Raw genomic sequence first — 21,668 nt, 5'->3', positions numbered from 1 at the left:
TGGGGTCAGAGAGGATGGGTTGGGGGATTGGCACAGTGACACAGTGGCCAGTATTCTCAGGGTGGGGGGTTGGGAGAGAGCAGGTGGGCCACCCACAGTTGTTTAGGGTAGGAGGGGTTTGAGGGACAGGTGGTGGTTGGGGGGGTGCAATAGGTTTGATAAAAAAGAGTTGCAAAAAGGCGAATTGTAGGAACATACACCCGCTTAGAGTGTTGAATTTAAAGATTTGTGATGCCTACGCTGGGTGGTTTCCGTTTCTGTACAACAGAATGCAAATGTACCTAGGCTGGGTGGTTGGCAAAGGGAAAAGGTCAATACATGGGCACTTCGAGTTATGAAGTCTGAGATGGCGAGGCACTTTAGAATGGACACACACTTTTGGCTAATAGCGGTCAGGTTAGGCATGCATGCATTTAATTGGGATAGGAGATTGAGTGCTGGTAAGCGACAATTTGGGTGGCACTTTATGAAATGGTTCCACTTTAAATATCTGCCTAATGCTGGCAGTGGTTGTAGGTTTGCGCTTTTGTGAGTTATGCACTTTTAGCACATTAAGCAGTTTATGCACTTTGATGAACTTCTTGCACCTTTTTAATGTTCTTAGTTGATTGCCTGAAAATGAAAGCAGGGCAGATGTTTTAAAGTATTTTGAAGGTGGTCTCTTTTGATGTCAACGGCCCTAACAGTAAGTGGAAACTGTCTGCAATAGAAACCTGGGTTATAGCTTAGAACCCTCTAGTGGTTTTATTGCAGGAAACGCCTATTTCGGCCGGGAAGCTGGAGGAATTTACTATATTCAAACTATAGCGGGATCTCATCAGCCCAGAGAGTGGCCTTTGTAACAAAAATAGAATATACATGTTTTTCTGATCGATTTTATAGTTCTTCTGGTATTGACTATTTTTTACTTTTAAAAGCCCTGGTTTTTTAAGGCACCGGGCACTCCTTAATTGCTTTTTAGATCATGCAATGATTGTTCTGGAAATAGTGATAGAGAAGAGTACTCCACAGAGTAGGCAATGGGTTTTTAAAACAATGAATAATTTCAATTTACTGTAATATGGAATAGAAAGCACTTATCAAAAAACTCTTTTTTATGATATAGGACTAGCGATTCCGTTGTCACAGCTTTTGCCCACCTAAATTAGAATGTGGGGTTCAGTGGCTTTTCCCATGGCTAAGGCTCTGCCAGCCCGACTGTTGAGAAAGCCAGTGTGTGGGGTAACTTCTTTTCCTAGTCTGGTACCGCATGGGCACACAGGAAGCCATGTTGAAGGAAGTATCCTGCTGACACAGGGAGAATCATTAAATGTGTCAGGCTGGAGTCAGATATGCTAGTGGAGATGGCACTGTATGAGCTATTTAACTCCCAAAATCTGTAGATAAATGTAATACAAATAATAAGCTGTCGCCATATTTTTTCTAAAAGAATCCCAATACTAAGAATTCTTGGACAGGTGATTGGACAATAAAGGTGGTCGCATTTCAGAGGCAGAACATGACTGTAACATCAATTCATTGAGGCCATCTGAGACAAAAGACTAAATTTACGACTTTTGGTATTTACAAAGGTCATTTACGAGACATACCTTTACGTCCGCAATCGGTCCGGAATCTCCACACCCGGACCATACTATCCGCACCTGGGCTGTACTCTCCGGCTCCATACATACTTTCCAGCTCCAGCCGTACTCTCCGGCACGGGCCGGATGAAGGGTAATCAATGGGCTGGAATAAAAAAAATTACTAAAAGGAACATTAGGAACTTGTGATAAATGGTAGAGGTCATGAAAATCAGTCTAGGGAGGGGAAAAGGGTGTGGGCGGACACCACATCATCTCCCAGAAAAGTCTGCTCCTTTGTATCATGGTACATGCAGTCCATGATTTGGGCTCCCTTGAGTGTTGACTGTATAGACACACTACAGTTAACACTCAAGGGAGCACAAATCATGGACTGCATGTACCATGATGCAAACTTTTCTGAGATATGATGTTGTGTCCGGCCACACCCTTTCCCTTGCCCAAACTGATTTTCATGACCTCTTCTACCATTTATCACATGTTCTTAATGTTTCTTTTCATAAAAAATTGTATTTGGGCCCATTGATCACACTTCCTCCAGCCGTAGAGTACGGCTGGAGCCGGAGAGTATGGCCGGGGTGCGGTCGTAAAGATACGACTCATAAATGACCTATGTGAATATCAAAAGCCGTAAAGTTAGACTTTTGTCTGAGATTGCCTTGGTGAATCTGGCCCACAGATGGCTAAAGATCAATAAAGCACACAAGGTATCCAGACTGAAATGCTTACTTTTCATAATTCTCTATGAAGGAAATATACATGTTTTAAGCAGAATTTAGACAACTGGAACGTGATACTAGCTCCAGAGGAATAAAGGCCTGATTTAGGGTTTGGCACATGGTGTACGTACCATCACAGCCAAATTTAGAGATGTACGCCGGCCCTGCTGACATCTGTTGCATTTACATGATGAAGATGTATGTCATCTTTTGAAATTAGTGTAATAAACAGTGAAAAGCTGCTATTTAGTCAGAGGTGTAGGTCAACGGCAGACACGTAGTAGTATTGGGCATCAACATACTGAAGATCAGCCTGACTCTAAATGAGGTGGGTGTCCCTCCAGTTTGGCGGGAAAGGTACTCTGTCATCATTGCAACTGAGTAAACTCTCAGGCAAACTCTAAATCAGGCACTAACTTACCTCTGGTAACAATGCTTCTGGCAGATACTCTATCGAGATTTCACACTCACAAATATATTTAGGGGTCAAACTGATTCTGGAAAAGTTGAAACAGATCTCCTGTGCCAGCAGGAGGATCCACAGCTCCAACGTAACTTAAGTGCCTCCTGGATTTGATGTCCCCGCACTTTTAATGCACCAACCTGGCACACTGATGGTAGTTCCCATCCATTTTTCCAATAGCTTTGAGGCAGAGACAAAAATGGCAAAATTGGGAGGGATGCAGAGTAGAAAATTAACTTTGAACTTGAGAAACATACAAGTACATACAGAAAGAGGAGGCTGGCAGATCCATGAGGAATCTGCAGGTAGAATAGCCAACGAACATTGTTATAGAAGGTAAGTAACTTATCCTTCTGATGAATACATCTATCTCCATACTACCCACCTCATGAATCAATTACACAGCAGTTATCCCCAGAATATGAGTCTCAGGAGATAACTCAATCAAAAACGCATCATACGGAAGGGCCTGAGTTCCACTGTTGATCTCAGTGTCCCATCATTATTGGTGATTAGACAGTGTAGAGAATATACTTTGTATCCGTGAAACCAGTTGTATTGCCCATTTTTGGAGCAATATGTTTACCTTCTCCTTGAGCAGTCTTTGTTGTTCCTGGCTGATGGCTTGGTGATGAGGAGGTTTGTATGCTAGTGTGGTATGAAATTCCAAGCAGTATGCAAGTGGACGATTGGCAAGACTCACAGGGACCAAAGGCTAAACTGCTTGCAGACACACACTTCAGTACTTTTTGCTGATAGGGGTAAAAGACACATTGCACAAACCTGTGAGACTAAATTCAACCATCTGTACCTGTGCCTAATCCTTGCTTAAGACCATACTGTGATGGGACTGTAGATACAGGATCTGTACCATAGCAGGAGGAAGGGGGGATACCAGGAGGAAACCAGGGAGAAGGTTGGCATTGAACCTCACTGTTAATTCAAATTAGTTTACACCCTGAGGGTTGATTTCATTGAATTGAGTGTTATTTAGTTCTGCTGTGTAATTAGAGTACTTTCTTTTTTACTTAAAAGATAAGCACTGGGCTGGACATTATGTATTTGTGCTGTTTTGCTGTGAAGGTCTGAGCTCCTTCCCTGAGAAGCCTCTGATTGCTCACCCTCGCTATTCTGCAAGTCAAGTGCAGAAAGAGTTGTATATGTCCCAAATTGCAGAGCCATAACAGAACAGACCGCAGATCACCAGCAGAAAACAACTTCAAACACCTTGGTTGGGGCCAAGTAGCCACTGTCGGCAGTGCGGCCCCCAACCAGGATCTGACAGGTATCAACAGGAACCGTGTTGCAGGTCATCAGCAGAAGCATAGATAAAGGTGCCAACAAAGCCTGACTAGAAGCGGGGTCAGCAAAAGGAGCTGGCAAAGCAGAGATTTGATCTGGCATCACAGGACATGGAGCCAAGAACTGATCCCGGGCACACGTCCTCCAGAATAGGAGGCAGTTAGAAAGATGACATTAAGGTTGAAGTCCGGGAAAAGACCCGCCAACCAGAAGACATATCTCATGACTGAAAGCGGCATCCAAAAGAAGAAATATCCTCCATGCTACATGCCTTGAGCTTTGGAGTGGGAATAAAGGTGACCCTCTGCACCTGTCCTAAGAACATGATCTGAAGAGGTACTCAGAGGCTCACCACATCCTCTACATATGAAAATGTTTTCTTCCAGTGCCAAGTCCATGAGGCCACAATGTTAAACTGACTTGGAAGCATTTACAGGTTCAAAATTTCAAGGGCAGGTGTCATGAGGGGCCGAAAAAAGACGATAGCAGAACCAAGAATTTTGGGACCCTGACCTTTTCGTTTGCAGTGTTTTCCCTAAAGACACTGCAAAGTAAGTTTTGAAGCTCACATTTCAGAAGAAAGCAACTCCAGATCAGCGGAAAAGGGAACTGATGTCAGAGAACTGGGGTGATGCAGTATGGAGCTCAGTGATGTCATATCTGGTGAGACAAGAGTCGAGTTGGAGCCATCGTGTTACCTACCAGCACAGGAGAGCTATTTCAACTCTTTCTGATCCCGGTGAGGAATATGCAGATAGAAGTATCCTTGAGAAATAGGCATATAGTATAAACATATCAACATGAATATGAATGTGGATAATGATAAAGTACTGAAAAGTAATGTATGTACTTCAAATAGCACTCACTGTACTACAGATTTTCCATACACCATATACCTTTGTTTCATGACTCTGCTAGGTCAGATATAGACAAAACACATTTTTATGACATTTAGGCATACACATTAAATGGCTGCTGTAATAATACAGGACTTAGGGACTGATTTATATTTAGGCCGGTGGTCAGACATTCCACTATAGGAATGCAGGAAATGACTGCATCCCCATTGAGGAGAGACTGCCCACCTAATTAATAAACAACCGCCAAGCATAAGGTCATTTATAAAGGTATTGGCAGGGACCGCCATCACAGTGATTCCTGTTGATGCATTTGACTGTTTCCTGCAGGGCTGTGTTGGAAGGACGCAGCCCTGCAGCAAACAGTGTTCTTTTTTTCTTTTCAAAAATGTAAAATAACGGAAACAGGAGTTTTTTTTTTAAAGAAAAAAATGTATGTTCCTCTTGCCATGGGAGGCATCTCCTATGGTGAAGTAACCATTAGAATGCTTTTACTCTTCTTTACTGCCAGGTTTTACCTGACGGTAAGGAACAGTAAAAAATTACTACATGTCTACCTAAGTTGGGTGGGCAGATATCTAGCCATTTCTCCAACGACCCTTACTCCCCATCTCTTTCTAAGAAGTTTGGCCATAATCGAGACAGAGTAGTCTCCGTTGTGGCCTAGCTTAAAGTCTGCCTGCAATTACATTTGTTAGGCGGACCACTATATTGTCACGGAGGGAACTCCATTGCCATTGTGAATGAGTACCCTCTCCGTAAATATATAAATCAGGCTCTTAGTTCTAACCATGACCAAGAGATTGATATGCGGAGTCCCACAGGGATTGTCCCTCAGCCCTTCCCTTTTCGACATATACAGGACTTCGCTTTCCAACATCATCCAACCACAAGATATCACAGTCATCTCCTATGCTGATGACACCCAACTCATTCCCTCCCTGACAGACAAGGCAACCACCACCAGGATCAACTTCACCAACTGCATTTTTATTATTATTTTATTTTAATTATTAACATTTCCAGAATCTCAGAAAAATCATAACAGAGGTTATACATCTCAAAAAGTTATAACAATAGTTTCTGTACATTCTTTTAGAAAGCAGGACTTATTCACAATATCAACCTTACAATGGTAGAGCATATTACAGATTCTGGACGTAGACAGCATTTTCCTGAATATATAAATCTTAACACTTAACATAACCCTCCTCCCCCCAAGGTTCGTGTTAGCTGTACCCTGTCAGTTCCAGGCAGTAAGGGTCGGACCACTTCTTATGGGTTTAATGTGTCTATTTTATTCCCGGGCACTGGGGGACTCCCGTGTATTACTGCTATCCCTGAACCATCTTGGCCCGTCTGTCACCCCTCCGTCTCTTCTGAAGGAAGGATCCCTCTCATTGGGATGTCTGTTATCATGGTGTACTAGGCCCTCGCATCGTCTTCTAGTTTTTCATCTCTTCTGACTCTGTTCATTCGGATTAGCTCCACTGCTGCCCATTCCCACAAATCTTTGGCCTAAATTTCCACCGTGGGGGGCGCCAAACTCATCCTTCTAATTGCTATTCTTCATTTGGCTAATACTAGCCCCAAGTGGAGAAATTTCCTTGTTAATTTTTAGCTTTGTGTTTAGGGGGGAGTCCCAATAGTATCTACTTAACAGAGTGTGGTATCTTCCATCCCGTAACCTTTTGTAAGCAGTCTATCACCTTCCCCCAATAAGATGTCAGTTCTGGGCAATCCCATGTCATCTGCATAAAATTGGCGTTGGTATACCTACATTTGGGGCAGTAGGCGGGAAGGTCCGGGTATATTTTGAGTAGCACCCTTGGGGTCAAGTAGGTTTGATGTACAATATTATATTGTGTAAGTTTGAATCTAACGTTGGTGCTAATTTGTTTGACCCCCCTCATGCACCCTCCTCCACTCTGAAATTCACCAACTGCATGACCATGGTAGCAGACTGGATGCAAACCAACTCTCTGTAGCTCAACTCCAACAAGACAGAACTAATGGTCATCGGCAACAGGACCTCCCCATGCAACTCCACCTGGTGACCGTCGGAGCTAGGACCAACCACCACACCACCAGACCATGCAAGAAATCTAGGTATCATCCTAGGTGACAAGCTCAACATGATGGCTCAAATTAACGTGGTGTGCTCCTCCTATTTCCACATCCTACGCATTCTATGAAAGATCTTCAAACGGTTGCCTCAGAATACCAGATGGACAGTCACGCAAGAACTCATCATCACCAACAAGATGGACTAGGGCAACACTCTCTATGTCGGAATCTCTAAACAGCTCGTACACAGACTCCAGACCATCAAGAACACCCCTGTTAGACTCATACTCGACATCCCATGCCACACACACATCACATCGCACCTCAAGAAGCTTCACCAGCTCCTCATTCACAAGTGCAGCCAATTCAAACTTCTCACTCACACACACTAAGCCATACCCAACACAGGACCACAATACCTGAACAGCTGAATACACTTTCACCAACCCACCAGACTTCTACGCTCTCACTCACACACATTTCCTGCGTCCGCAAAACAAAAGCACAACTGGAGGGTGCTCATTATCCTACATCAGATCCATGACATGGAGCGCCCTCCCTCAACGCATCAGAGCCTCCTCTGCACTTCTGGAGTTCTGCTACAAGCTGAAGACCTGGCGCTTCTTATAAACACTTTGGGAACCACACATCTACATACCTGTTCATGAGCCTGAATACCCTCTTGGGTGATTAGTGCGCTACACGAACCAATATAGCATAACGTAACAAAATAACTGAAAGAGTATTACTGTAGGTTATATCCTTATATTTGATTGATGGAGGTAAGTTTACAGTGCCAGCACAATGTAGCATTTACCATGGCAATAACAAGTGCTAGAACTATTGAATATTATTTAAATTAAGCAAATCATCATCAGTTCATACATATGACAACAGCAATAAAACAAGTCAAGATGAATAACTTTACGTATTCAATTAAAAACACAAACCACAAAAGTGCTAGACACGGCTAATATATAGGCAGAGTATGAATCACGTTTGCTTGTATGAACTTGTAAGTAGGTGAGCCGCACTCTGCGCCCAACTATAAAAAAAACACATTTTCAAAGACAAATGTGATACCATTGGCTTTGCCAACGCTTGTTTTCGAAGGCAGCAAACTGTGGTAATGTTTCCGGGAGGGAAGTATGGAGTATAATACTGAATGGTCTTTTAGGCAAAAAGTAATTTGTTTTCAAACACTCCCAAACAGTCGTTATACGTATTAGAGTTAAATAGAAAATTAGCAGCAAAACCAGGCCCTTTCTAAAGTTATCAAAGCAAATTGGCAGTTTTACAAAGTTTAAAATCATCATTGAAAACGTTGGGAAATATATATTTGATTTTTTTAGACTTCTCCTGGTAAAATTAAATCTTCAGTGTTCATAAGATTCAATACTGGAAAAGGAACGTGGTAAAAAAGAACTCAAAATTGACAGGTTTTCCATGGGATATTTCAACATCCATATGCTGTCATTGCATGTCCACGGTGGAATGCATGTCACATTTGTATTATTATTATTAGTTTTACTTACTCTATAATCATCAGGACTGACAGCGGTCACTGAGACAGTCCTGTAGTTCACCATCACTCTCTCCAGAAGGCCCTGGGCCCGCACTACCAGCAGCCTGGCCTGTCCTATTTCTTCCTTCACGGTAATGCTTGGAGCTGTGGCAGCAGGAAGGACCAAAGGATCACCGGGCTGAGGAGGAAGTCCCACAGAGAACTGGAGTAATCCTAATGGAAATAAAAGACCATATTTCAGGCGTCTGTCAAAGTTCACAATAAATATGCATTACTAGTCCAAAACCTACATTGTTTACTCGGTAGTACAAAAATAAATGTACAGGGTTTCCTGACATATCCTGTTTTATGTTAATACGTTTTCTGCAACACTTGAGTTTAAGTTATGATGTAGTTTATATCATGGCTATTCCTTAGGGAATATGTATATGATGGAAGGACAATATTTTCAAATACTACCCAAAAACTGCAAAATTGGCTTATCTTGGACTTTTTGACAAACATCATGGAGTTTGGTGTTGTGCTCATACTGACCCACAGACTTTTTTTCTGTGATTGCCATCATTTTCTTTAGATTTGCTTTCAATTTCCCTTTCCACATTAGTCTGTGAGTTGTGTGTTTCAAATTCATCCCTGTATAATAGATGTTATGTTATGTTATGTTATATTATGTTTAAAAAGATTTGTAAAGCGCTCGTACACCGGATGGTTTCTTGGCGCTGAGTACTAAGGGATGGGTGATAGATGTATGTGGTTCTAATTGCGTATTGTCATGCTATCTGCCTATGAGGATAATGATACATCAATGATTTACTTATCTGTGGGTAACAATTTGATTTGGGAAAAACATCTAGCTGCTGTACAAATTTGTAATGATTTTTTATGTTTTCAAATAACTAAATTACTACAAGCATAATAGATTGTGTTATGCCCCCATTTACATTGTGTCGTTTTGTGGCGTGTTATAACAAACGAGAGTGTCTTCGCACTATCACTGAATTTAGAAGTGCGTGGACATCAAATTCAGATTACATCATACTGAGTTAAAAACTGTAGTCCTTTGGACGCATTTTTGCAGTTTATGCATAATTCCACGTTCATTGCGTGATCATAGCAAGGACTACTCGTATTTATCATTATGTGCCTTTTAGATAAAATTACATTTTGAAATATGTTTGTCATTTGAAATGTAGGATGTTTAAAAAGACATTACAACCTTCCATGATGTATACGTTTAATGCGTTTCACCCCTCTTTTCATTATTGCAAATCTGTCTAGCTGTTCCTGCCTTAAGAGCCTAGCACTGGCAAAGCCACGAGGGTTAGCATTGACTGCCGAAATATTGTCTTTTGCAATACTCGTATACTTTGAATTGGCAAACTGCAAAAAACACATTCAAAATTAAATTGAATGCCAGTCCATGTTAACGTGAACAGACACACTAACAGCCTTGTATTATGTTTTTGTTATACTTTTTTTGTCATGCATTGTTAGAAACATTTTCTGCCTGTCTTATTAAATGCCGAACTCTTCCAAAACATGCCCTCAACATATATAATCTACTTATAGGTGATAAGTGATATTTTATGTTCCTTATAGAAACCTGGTTGAAAGAAACATCAGCACCTGAGTTTGCGATAGCAATCCCACTGGGTTTCTCAATTTATTTAACATCTAAATCTGGAGGGCAAAACAGGCGGGTGCATTGCAGTGATTCACCTCTCCTTTACATCTGCTCTATTACTAGATTTGATGGAGTAGGGAAACTAGAGGGTTTGGTATTCACTTTAAAAATGTCATCGACTTTTTCTTTATCCCTTTGTTATCGTTACCTCAGACAGTCATAATCATTCTCTGCAAAATCCTATTAATGTGGTTGCCCAGCTCTCCTTTCACTGAGCCAATTTTACGATTCTGGGCGATTTCTATTTGCATATGGATGACCCTAATTGCAAGCCAGCTAATCTTCTCAGATGACAGCTGGAGCGTGTTAATTTGGTGCAATTGGTGTCTGACTCCACACATAAGGTGGGCCACTCTTTGGTCCTCATCTTTTCCAATCTTGCCAAGCTTCAAGTTGGCCCCTCTTCCACACTTATTTGGTCTATTCACTTTCTAGTATGTTTTTCTTTCGAACTCAGTCTGTAACATGGGCCTAATTTAACTTTACCTAGATTGTCTAGAGCATGGTATAACATTTCTGAGTGCTTTTTTTCAGATCACCTCCTGTCCACTTTTAACCGGTGCCCCAGACTCAGATGCAGTCAATTTAAAAGAATTGACTGACTGATGTCTTAGCTTGTAATGCCTCCTCAAAAATTGCCTTTAAAAAAGGCTAAACCTACTGCTCATTGGTTTACTTTAACTTAAACAATTTCTGAGGGAAGCAAAAAGTTTCTATAAAACACTCATGATAAAATGGCATATATCTTGCAATTCTGATGCAAAAAAATAGTTATAAATGGCCTCTTAGGGAATTTCACATATCGATGCACAAAAATATTTTTCAGTGCAAATTTTATCAGCTTCTAATTCCCCATAAGAACTTAAAAAAATTGTTCAATCTTTTCCATCCCCTGCTGCTATGGAAAAGAAAGTCCCCCTTCCTCGAAATTATTTAACAATATCTTCAAGTATTTTTTTTGGGGGGGGGGGGGGAGAAAATTGAGACCACTACTCTAAGTTCACAGGTGAGGGGTCTCTTTTTTCCCCAGATGAGTTCAACACGGACTGAGACACTCAACTACCTGTTTTTGATACCATACCTCTTGGGGCCTCTGAAAAGGAACTATCTAAGTGGAAGTCTCGGTTCCTTTTTCAACCCATGCCCTTCTTGTATCTTAAGTTTGTATCAGCTGCCATAAATCCAGCACTTAATCACATCTTCAACAATTCTTTAACAATTCTATAACTACTGCCAGGATACCTGCCAGCCTAAAGCTGACCTAACAGTTTTGAATAACTTCAGACACATTTCTATACTGCCTCCAGTTTCTAAGATTCTGGAGAAATGTGTCATCTAAAAATTATTAAATTATTAGATTCATGGAATCTAACAATCTTTTGCATGAGGCAACCTGGATCAGGGCTCCTTGGCTTTGGTGGTTCTCTTAGATTTACTGCCTTCCTTTAATACTGTATCACATCCGATTTTGCTTGACAGGCAGATGTAGATCATGATCCATGGACAGGCTTTTACATGGATTCAATCTTTCCTCGAGGATAGATCTCAGGCAGACTAACTTCCTCCCTACAAATCAGCCCATTGACCATTAAGATACGGAGGCCAAAGGTATCATCCTTGAGCCCCACACAATATCTATTTGGAGCCATTGGCAAAGCTGGTTGAATCTTGGGGAAAGTAGGAGATCGTGTATGCAGATAACACTCAACTGCTGCTGCATTTTCATGAGGACAACAAGGAGGCCATGATAACTTGAAATGGGGTCTAAGAGGAGCAACTATATAGATGAACAACAATTGCCTCAAATTAAACTCTGATAAATGATTTTTTTAGAGCAAATTGATCTTCTGAGCCAAGCAGATGGTGGCCTAAAGAACTAAGGGCTAGATGTAGGTAAATCAGATTTACCGCTTCATAAATACTGAATTTTACCGATTCGGTATTCATGAATCAGTAAATCTGATGTAGGTATTCATTTGGTAAAAAATACCGAATCGGTATGATTCGGTATTTACCGATTCTGTAATTACAGAATCGGTATTTGCCATTGATTCCTATGGGCCTTGAAGCCCATAGGAATCAATGGTAAATACCGATTCTGTAATTACAGAATCGGTAAAAATACCGAATTGCCAAGGGGGACAGGGTGTCACTTTGACACCCTGTAGCACCCCAGTTTTTGCCTTGTGTGCAATGTGACACACATACATGCCCTTAGGGAATTTATGTGTGCCACATTGCACAGGTGTACATGCACAGATGTGCATGTACACAGAAATTCGTAATTTACCATGCAACAGTATTACATGGTAAATAACGAATTTATAAGGGCCTGTGGCACTGTAAACTGTACCACCTACATTTGGAATTACAGAATCGGTATATTTACGGATTCGGTAATTTACCGAATCGGTAATTTTACCGAATCGGTAAATATACCGATTCTGTAATTTTCAGCCCCCTACATAGCAAAACCCAAACACCGGTCGGTAACGGCCAAAATCGGCCGTTACCGACCGGTAATTGGCGACCTACATCGGGCCCTAGAACTTCTCCTATACCCATCCCAACAACGGGAAATCTGGCTATAAAATTTGACACACCCTTTCCTTCGCACCTCAAAATCAGAATGTTTCATCTCTTTGCTTTGCTAAACTTAAATCTCAAAAAAAGTGCTTCATATAGTCCTAGACTCTTCCAGAAAGACCATTGTTCATGGTACAGTTCCATTTAGACTGGTTTACGCTAACATCATGTCTTTAGGTCTTCCTACCTATCTGATCCATAGGCTCCAGATTGTCCAGAAGGCCGCGGCAAGATTGATTTTGAGAATCTCCTTCCGACAATCGACATTCAATCACTCCCCACCTGAAACATCTGCATTGGTTACCAGTCACCAAACAAATCAAATTTAGAGCTTAAATATTTTCTTATAGAGCTTACATTCAGAAAGGACTTCTATACATAAGGAAAAGACTAAGGCCTTAGTATTAATCTTGATCTCTCAGATTCAATAACCTTATAATGTTGCAAGTGACCAAGGTACCATAAAGCTATTAAGGAGGCAGATCTTTCACATTCCTAGCATCCAAATAATGGAATGGCATTTCCCTCGCTCTGAGAAGAGCTCCCTCACAATTAAACTTAAACAAGACGTTAATGACTTTACTTTTTGAATAACTGTCAGATTGTATTATTTCTTTGGTGATTGATTTTAGATTGTATTATTCCTCTAGTGCCTGTGTGCTACTCGTTCCGCTTAGCGCCAGGATGCCCTGGTAGAAGCAGCTGTGCGCTTTACAAATTGCTTGTTCTTGTTCTTTTTTGCCTTGTTCATGTTATTGTTGTTGTTCTTGTTCTTCTTATTGTTCTTGTTGTTGTTATCATCATTAATATTACTAGCGATTCAAAGATCGCCATGCATTTGAGCTTACTAACTTTTCGATTAAATTATTACAAAAAATATTACAGATGGCCAACTGTGTGGCAGAATGGAAGGCCATCTTTGAATAGTTGGTATTACTCTTTAATATTAACCCTTCCCAGGAAGCACACATTGGCAAAGCCAATAGCCCTGCAGGCACACAGGGGGCCATTTTTGTATGGTTTTTATCTGTGAGAGAAGACAGAAGTAGTGTATATTTGTTAACACTTCGTTTTTGTGCTCTAACTTTGCATTTATCCTACAATAATACTGTTAATCGTTATACATTTTTTCAATGGCACAAAGTATGTGTACAAGTTATTTATTATTATGTGACTGTTGAACTCAATGATGGAAAATTAATTACTGTTTGTATGATATGTTATTAGAAACGTAGCATGTTTGTGGAATATATATTTTGGAGACTTAGATTTCTTTTGCTGATTTTAATCATGAGTCCACTATCTATGTAGCTATTAGTCAAATGCCTCCCATCTGTGCTGCAGTTGCACCCCTCCATTGTAGTTTCAGGTCTTTTGCTATCCTTCCAGGTTATGCAATATGAAGGTAAGTTCTCTCTTGGTATTGCCGTAGTTATCCTTGTGTGTATGTCTGTGTTGAGAATCTCTGGTAACCTATTCAATCAGCATTTTTATATTTAAATCTATTAATTAGGTTCACACAGAGACAAAGTCATGACCTCAAAGAACAAGAACTCAGTTGTGTCCTTATTAACACAAAATGATCCACAAAGAAAAATGCTCACAAGTAGCTAACAACATGGCCAATTCTGCATTACAGGCTATATATCAGAGGCAACATGGGGTCTAGGTAGGGGAAGGAAAGGAAAAGTAGAGAGGTAATATACAAACCCTTGGACAAAATTCCAAACTGTGAGCTAGACAACTCTCAACTCCCTAGTTTCAGCTCCCTAGCCTTCCCTCCAACAAGTAAAACCACACCCAGCCTCCCTGTATCAGGACAATATCACAAACCCCATCCCAACAAGGTCACACTCCACTGAGCTGCCGTCATGTTCACAAGAAAACCAGGTTCACGCCCTTTCCAAAGTCAAGCTCCCATCTTGTGAAACGATTATTCTGTTGCCTTGGAATTTGACCCTGGTCGAACTGGAAGGCCAACCAATATCAGAGTCCAATAGACAGTTTATCCAGTAGTGCTCTATTCAATATTAAATTGTGATTACTCTAATAGAGAAAGAACAGAAGGCAGACTTTGTCCAGAATCACATGTTCCTATGAATCGCTGTTTACAGATTGCTGACTTCGTTTTTGCTGGCTTTAGAATTCTGCGCACGTTTCCACTGCTAACCAATGCTAATGTGTTTGTGCTCTCTCCTCTAAATATAGTAGAATTGACTTACACCCAATTGGCATATTTAATTTACTTGTAAGACCCTAGTAAAATGGTACTACCTGTGCCCAGGCGCTGTAAGTTAAATGCTTTTAGTGGGCCTGCTATACTGATTGTGCCATCGCCTTCATTAGCCTTTTAAACATGTCTCAGGGATGCCATTGCAGCCTGTGTGTGCAGTGTTCAACTGCCACTTTGACCTGGAAAAATAAACCTTTTGCCAGGCCCCAATCTCTATTTTTTTATATAGTCTAACCCTAGGGTAGGCCCTGAACAGCCCAGAGGGCAGGGTGCAGTGTATTTAAAAAGTAGGAGATGTACTTTACAGTTCTACTTGCCCTGGCAGTGAACAACACCTAAACTCTGTTTTCACTACTGCAAGGCCTACCTCTCCCATGGGATAATATTGGAGTTACCTTGTTACATTTAATAAGCTGTAACTTCAAATTGGGAGCAGGTATACACATCAAATGTGAAGTCTAAATAATTGTAATTGAAAGCCCTCTTTAATGGTAAAGTCAGATTTTTAATCACAACTCTAACAATTCCACTTTTAGAAAGTTGTCATTTGCTTGTCGAAAACATTTGGTGCCTGCAGTTTGTTCTTAAGGCACATGACTAAGCGTAGCTGGCAGCTAGTCTTTGTGTATTGCTCCCCAGCAGTGAGACAACGGGAAGCTGGATGTTGGCAGGATGGGCTAATATGAGTTAATGAGGAGGAGTAGCTGTAACCTTGCACATTCAAAAAGCTCTGCCTGAGCACTATCACAAAAGGTTTTTCGCAATTGTTGTGTAACCCCAGACAAGCTGGGGCCAGGAGAGGGAGGGAGGGAGGGGATGCCTGACACCTCAGGGGGATGGACACCTCTAAAAGCTTTCTCCACTTCAAAGTGGGTACCAGGTATAAATGTTGGACCTCAGACCCCCAACTCTTCTGCACACTTCTGGACCTGTGGACTCTGCGAGAAGACACAATGCTGTGCTGTTGAAAGGAGTGCCAAACTGCTGGACTGCTGCTCTGAAGGATCACTGACCTGCTGCCTTCTGCCCTCTTGCCTGGGTGAGAAGGACTGCACCTGCATCTGGTGAACCCAGGACCCCGGAGTGACTTTAAAGGCTAGTTGGCTGGCATCCTGACTAGAGCCTCCACATCAGAATGCTCCAACAATCTTGAACCCAGCACCCGGACTCATCCATTGGTGAGTCTTACTTTGCCAAGTGGTGCCCCCCTGTCCTGAACCAGCAGAATTGAGCCTGAAGGGGCTCTGCCAGCCCATCTGTGGATCCAGCTGAACTGACACATGCACCTCCCCTGCTGAACGGCGCAACCCCAAGCAGAATCAAAGTATTGTCTTTGCTACTGTGACTTTCCTGATGCAAGGATGTTGTACAGGAGTAGGTTGATAGATGGGCACCGAACAATATAGGTGGAGGGGCGAGATGATGGAGGCTGGAAATTTCAGGTGAGGGGGGATTGGGTACCTCACACCACCTTCGATGTGTGCCTTTAGTCTGTGGCCCACCAGAGCAAAAAGGTAAGGCTATTAGTGGCGCAAGAGCCCAGAGGAGGATGTCAATGACCCAGGTCTGGGCCACACGATTGGGCCAGGTAACACATAGAAGAGGAGCAATAATAGGGCTGAAGGAAGTCTAGGCATGCCGCCAAAGATCTCACATAGGGTCTTAGAGGGGCTAGAGAGCAGCAGAGGGTCAAGATAGACTGATAAAGGAGCCAGCTTGTGGAAAATCCAGTTCTCAAGCAGAGGCACAACGTAAAGAGGGAGCAGCAAGCTTTCAGTCTGGCATTGTGTGAAGGTTCAAGCCCTTCGGGAGATATCCACTGCAGTGCTCAGCACCCATGGAACCAATAGTTCAATGCTCCAAAAACCTTGAACCCAGCACCTGGACTTAGCCATCGGTGAGTCTTACTTTGTCAAGTGGTGCCACCCCTGTCCTGGACACTCAGAGTTGAGCCGGAAGGTGCTCTGCCAGCTCATCCGTGGATCCAGCTGAACTGACGCATGCATCTCCTCTGCTGCACAGCGCAACCCCAAGCAGAATCAAAGTATTGTCTTTGCTGCTTGGACTTTCCTGATGCAAGGACTTTCCCTCACGGCCTCATTGGAACTGTTGCTGCTAATATATCCTGATGCAGGCTTTCACATCGCAAGCCTCTCATCAACAACAGCCGCAAAAATTACACAGGACTCCGTATCCCAAGTGATGCAGCTTCTTCAAAACCAGCCAGTGCGCAACATATCCTTGAAACAGGACTTTGGATCGCAATCCCCTTGTCAACGGCCTCCTTAACGACAACGCAGAACCTCGCATCGCAAACCTGCAAACCAACGCTGCACAATGCATCTCCTACCAGGACCTTGCATCACCTCAGCTGTAATACGAAGCCTCAATGCTGGATTCAGCAACTCTTCAAAACCAGGATTTAAGGTCCTCTTGTTCAGCAGGCTTAACTGGGTGTCTCTAGCTGGTCCATGCTCCATCGTGGTCCATCGTGAACTTGTTGCTTTGTCCCGGTCTAGCGCAACCAGATTTCCACAGTTGGAGCTCTGTGCTTTATGGCACTATATTCACTGAAATCTTCAAAATGGCATATCTCAGGTTCTACCAATTGGATTTTTGTCATTGTGGTCTTGATTTCTTTTTTAAAATGCACTCTATGTTTCTAAATTGGTGTGGGATTTTTCTTGATGTGTATTTTCATATTATTGCTGTTTGAAGTGCGCATAAATACTTCCCACATTGCCTCTAAGTTAAGCCTGACTGCTCTTTGCCAAGCTACTAGATGGTTGAGTACAGGTTAATTTGGGGTCTGCTTGTGACTTCAGCCTGACATGGGTTGTGGTTTCTGCTTGAGTAGGGTTTTATCCACCTCAACCGCTAAACCAATTTATTCAACAGATTTTTGTCTCACATATTCTGCAGAATGAAGTATCAACATTACTGTTCTGTTCACAGTGTGTCTATCCTCACATCACAAAGGCCCTCCGCAACAAATGCAGACAACAGATGCCCCAAGACCTTCTCCATCAAAACCATCAGTGGATCCACTGAAAGTGACAATTGGTCACCCAACATGCTAAGATGAGCACTCCTACTCAGATTATCCGACATTTCAACTTTCATTTTAAACATTTGAAAGGACATCAATAGCAGAGCCTTTAAAGGAGGACATTTCCTCCAACTCTCTGTGAAATCTGACTTCAGGTTTTAGCTTCTGCTCAATACCAATGGTCTTCACCAGTTTCTATTCCACCCACAAGATATGATTGATTAGTTCCTCAATTTTCATCTCTACTACTTTCACCACCACAGTAAGGCTTTCAGTTTTCCGAGTGAACTCCGCATTTACTCAGTGAAGTAGAGCTTTCTTTCTCCTCATGAGACCTATGTCTTTCAGTCACTGGCAAGTGAATGAATGAAACCAATTAATAAAGCACAAGCATCTTCCTAAAGGCATCCTGAGACTACAGGTATATGTCACAAGGGGGGAGGCAGGATGTTAGAGGAGAAGGTGGCTGAAGAAGTCAAGTGTTACACTGTTTTAAAAAATGATTATGATTTATTTATTTATGGAGCTTTATAAAGCATGAACGTGACCCGTTAGGGTATCAGAGCACTTTACATACAGTGTTCGGATCATACATACATGAGAAAAAGAAAGGAGGCATATGTAAAAAGCAATTAAAAATATGGAGACAGATACAGTATACAGCATATAAATCTAACTGGTAGATCAGGGGACCAGGAGTAGACCAACATGCAAATAGACAAGCGGAGTGACTTTAGGACTGCTCCTGATGGAATATATTCATCAGAAGCATTTTTATTTCTTTTTAGAAGGCAGTTGTGAGGGATTTGACCTGGTTTCCAGCGGCAAAGCTTTTCAAATTCTTTGGACTAGACCAGAGTGTGAGTAGTTGTAAGTTTTCTTTTTGTTTAACATCTGTGGTTTCAGCAATAAGGAGATAGTGCTTCTCAAGGACTGACTCCCACCAGAGTTAGAGGACTGTGGCTAGGTAGACAAGGGTGTTGTGATGAAGGTCCTTGTGTGTCACAAAAGCTATCTTCAACTGGATTCTTGGTTCAAACAGGAGCCATTTAAATGGTTTAGAGCTGCTGTAATGTGATTGAATCTCTGGATCCTGTAATGAGCCTACTAGCTGAGTTCAATTTGTCCCTCAGTGGAGCCAGTTTAACCTTGGGTAAGCCTGTGAGAGTTTCACTCCTGTAATCTAGTCAGGCGATGACTAGGGCTTGGACTGCTAATTGAAAGTCATCAGGGGGCAAGAAGGATTAGATTTTCTTTAGTATTTTCATATGGTAGTTGCCTATCCTAGTGGTTGCAGTGATATGATCTTACATACATAGTCGATAATGTGTGAGGCGCAATTGAGGGCAGTGAGTTGTTTGAGCTATTCTTCAATAGGGGCCAAGTGATTTTAGGATGGGGGGAGGGTGTGATCAGGAGGAATTGGGTCACCCATTGTCTAGTTTTCAGTAAGATGCTGTCGAGCACTTTGATGTCTTCGGGTGAGGCCATTTTCAAATAAAATTGTGTGTCATCAGCCTGCATCAGCTAATGAGTGTCTGAGAACTTCAGAAGTTCGGTAAGATGTTCCATGAGCAAGTTAAATAATGTGGGTGAGAGAATGGATCCTTCAAGAACTCCAATCGTGACCGTAGTAGTATCAGATAGGGTTTGAATGACTTTGATTCTTTGGGCTCTCTTATGTAGAAATGAGGCAAACCAGTTTAAAATGTGACCAGATAGCATCATCTTCTTCTTAAGATGTCCAATAATACTATTATGCTTGATTGTATTGAAAGCAGAGGAGAGATCAAGTAGTATAAGCAAGCAGGGTAAGTTCTGGTCTAGCATTCTCAGGGCATCATTGACAATGTGTATCAGAGCTGTTTCAGTGCTATGACCTGATCCGAAACCAGATTGACAAGGATCTAGGAGTTGAAACTTCTTAATGTGGTTTTAGGATGTTGATGATAAGGCGGTAGTTGTTGAGAGAGTCAGCCTTTAATCCATAGGTACTCGAACCACACGTGGCGCTCGTGTTCCAGGTGTCTGTCATTTGCTTAACACGGTCCGCACGCTTCCTGTGCTTATCAGCACCCTGAGAAGTCAGTTAGCTTACCAGCTGAATTTACGTACGGCTGTCCCCGGTTAACAGGATCCGCTTCACATTGCGTTATGCAGGTAAGTCCTAGTTTGATCGTTGTCTGCATAAACTTTCAACTCTTTGGCCAGGACAGCAGGGTCTAGTCATTTTTCACTGACTTTTCAAGACTTGTCAATATTCAGCTTTAACTGCCAGGTTCAATCCCGGTAGGATCCATTGATCGGGGCCCCTGAGCCATGTTTGCCCTTTTGGTACTTCGAGCATTATTAGGTATGTTTTTTTGTTAGGGCCCTTTTATTTGCAGGATTCTTGGCAGTTTGGATTACTTATATTTGTAAATATTTTCCTAGATATCTCAGAGATCGAGTGGCACTTGTTACATACTTAGTAGTGATGTGGATGCATCTACATCTATGTGCATTTGATACTACACTCTCATGGACTTCGCTTTTCAGTAGATTTTTCCTGAATTTATTTGGTATCACCACTAAATTCTCACGACATTTTGGGTGTATTGTCCATCTGCACTCGGTCCTTATATTTTCTACTAATGGGCATAGTTTTCTTGACTTTTGACACACATTGCTCTGTGTTACAACATGATTACACTTTGTTTTTCTCTGGCTCCATAGTGCCCCTGCTTTTAATTGCATCAGGTCATTCATTTTATTTCTTCCTGTTCCCAGACTATTGGTTGTGAGCCTTTGTGAGCACTCTGCGCAGTCAGATAATCATTGTGACTACATTTTGAGCAGATGGCTTTCTGCCGCTGAATATTTCCATACAGACAGATCCCTGATGAAGGATCTGCTCATCTATTGTCTACTTGCGAAACGCGCGTCAGTGCATTTCTGTTTATGAAAGTATCCATAATGTACAGTACTGATTATACTATATGTATCTATATAATGAACAATTATGCTTATTTTTTGTGAATGCTTTTCTCTTGTATGTTAATTGTTCACTTGTTTTGTATTGTCTTGCTTAGTCTCAGGATCTATGTTGGGTTTGTTATTTTCACTGTGAAATATTATGTTTTTGCATTTGTTCAATTGTGGTATTGTTGTGGGTCCTCACCAAGTGAATACATAGAATCATTTTATTGTATGTATTCTCTCTCCTGTTTATGTATAAAAAATATTGATGGACATATATTTATTAAAAGATAAAGAACCATTGAATATATTTTTGTACGTTAGATAAAATAAACTTCAAAAACGGCTAGTCTGGTGTATGACAGTTTGTATATCATGGACATATTGCAATGTATTATATGAAATTGTTTGAAGAATTTCCTGTTTATCTTTGCGGCAGTTGTTGAGGTCATACAGGCCCGCATTTGATTTTTTTAGAATTAGGGTGACCTGTACTATCTTAAAGCAGTGAGAAAACATCTCATGAGAGAGAAAAGCATTGCCAATCTTAGGCCAGAGAGAGAAAATGGAAAGTATAAGCTGTTTGATGAGTTTGGTTGGCAGAGGATCATTGAAGTGGTTAGAAGGTTTTATAGCTGCTAA

At 41.6% G+C, this 21,668-nt stretch overlaps 1 protein-coding gene across 1 annotated transcript in view; it reads right to left on the bottom strand.

Annotated features, from left to right (window-relative positions):
• ADGRV1 (adhesion G protein-coupled receptor V1) overlaps positions 1–21,668 on the bottom strand; it is a 2,034,994-nt gene that overhangs the window by 1,600,589 nt on the left and 412,737 nt on the right. The window contains exon 24 of the mRNA XM_078677778.1: positions 8,527–8,729. Coding sequence (XP_078533904.1) covers positions 8,527–8,729 — 203 coding nt within the window. The remainder of the gene's footprint in view (positions 1–8,526; positions 8,730–21,668) is intronic.

The sequence above is a fragment of the Lissotriton helveticus genome, chromosome 2_1 (assembly GCF_964261635.1).
Source record: "Lissotriton helveticus chromosome 2_1, aLisHel1.1, whole genome shotgun sequence".
NCBI classification, from domain to species: Eukaryota; Metazoa; Chordata; class Amphibia; order Caudata; family Salamandridae; genus Lissotriton; species Lissotriton helveticus.
This window is presented reverse-complemented; position numbering and strand designations above follow the sequence as displayed.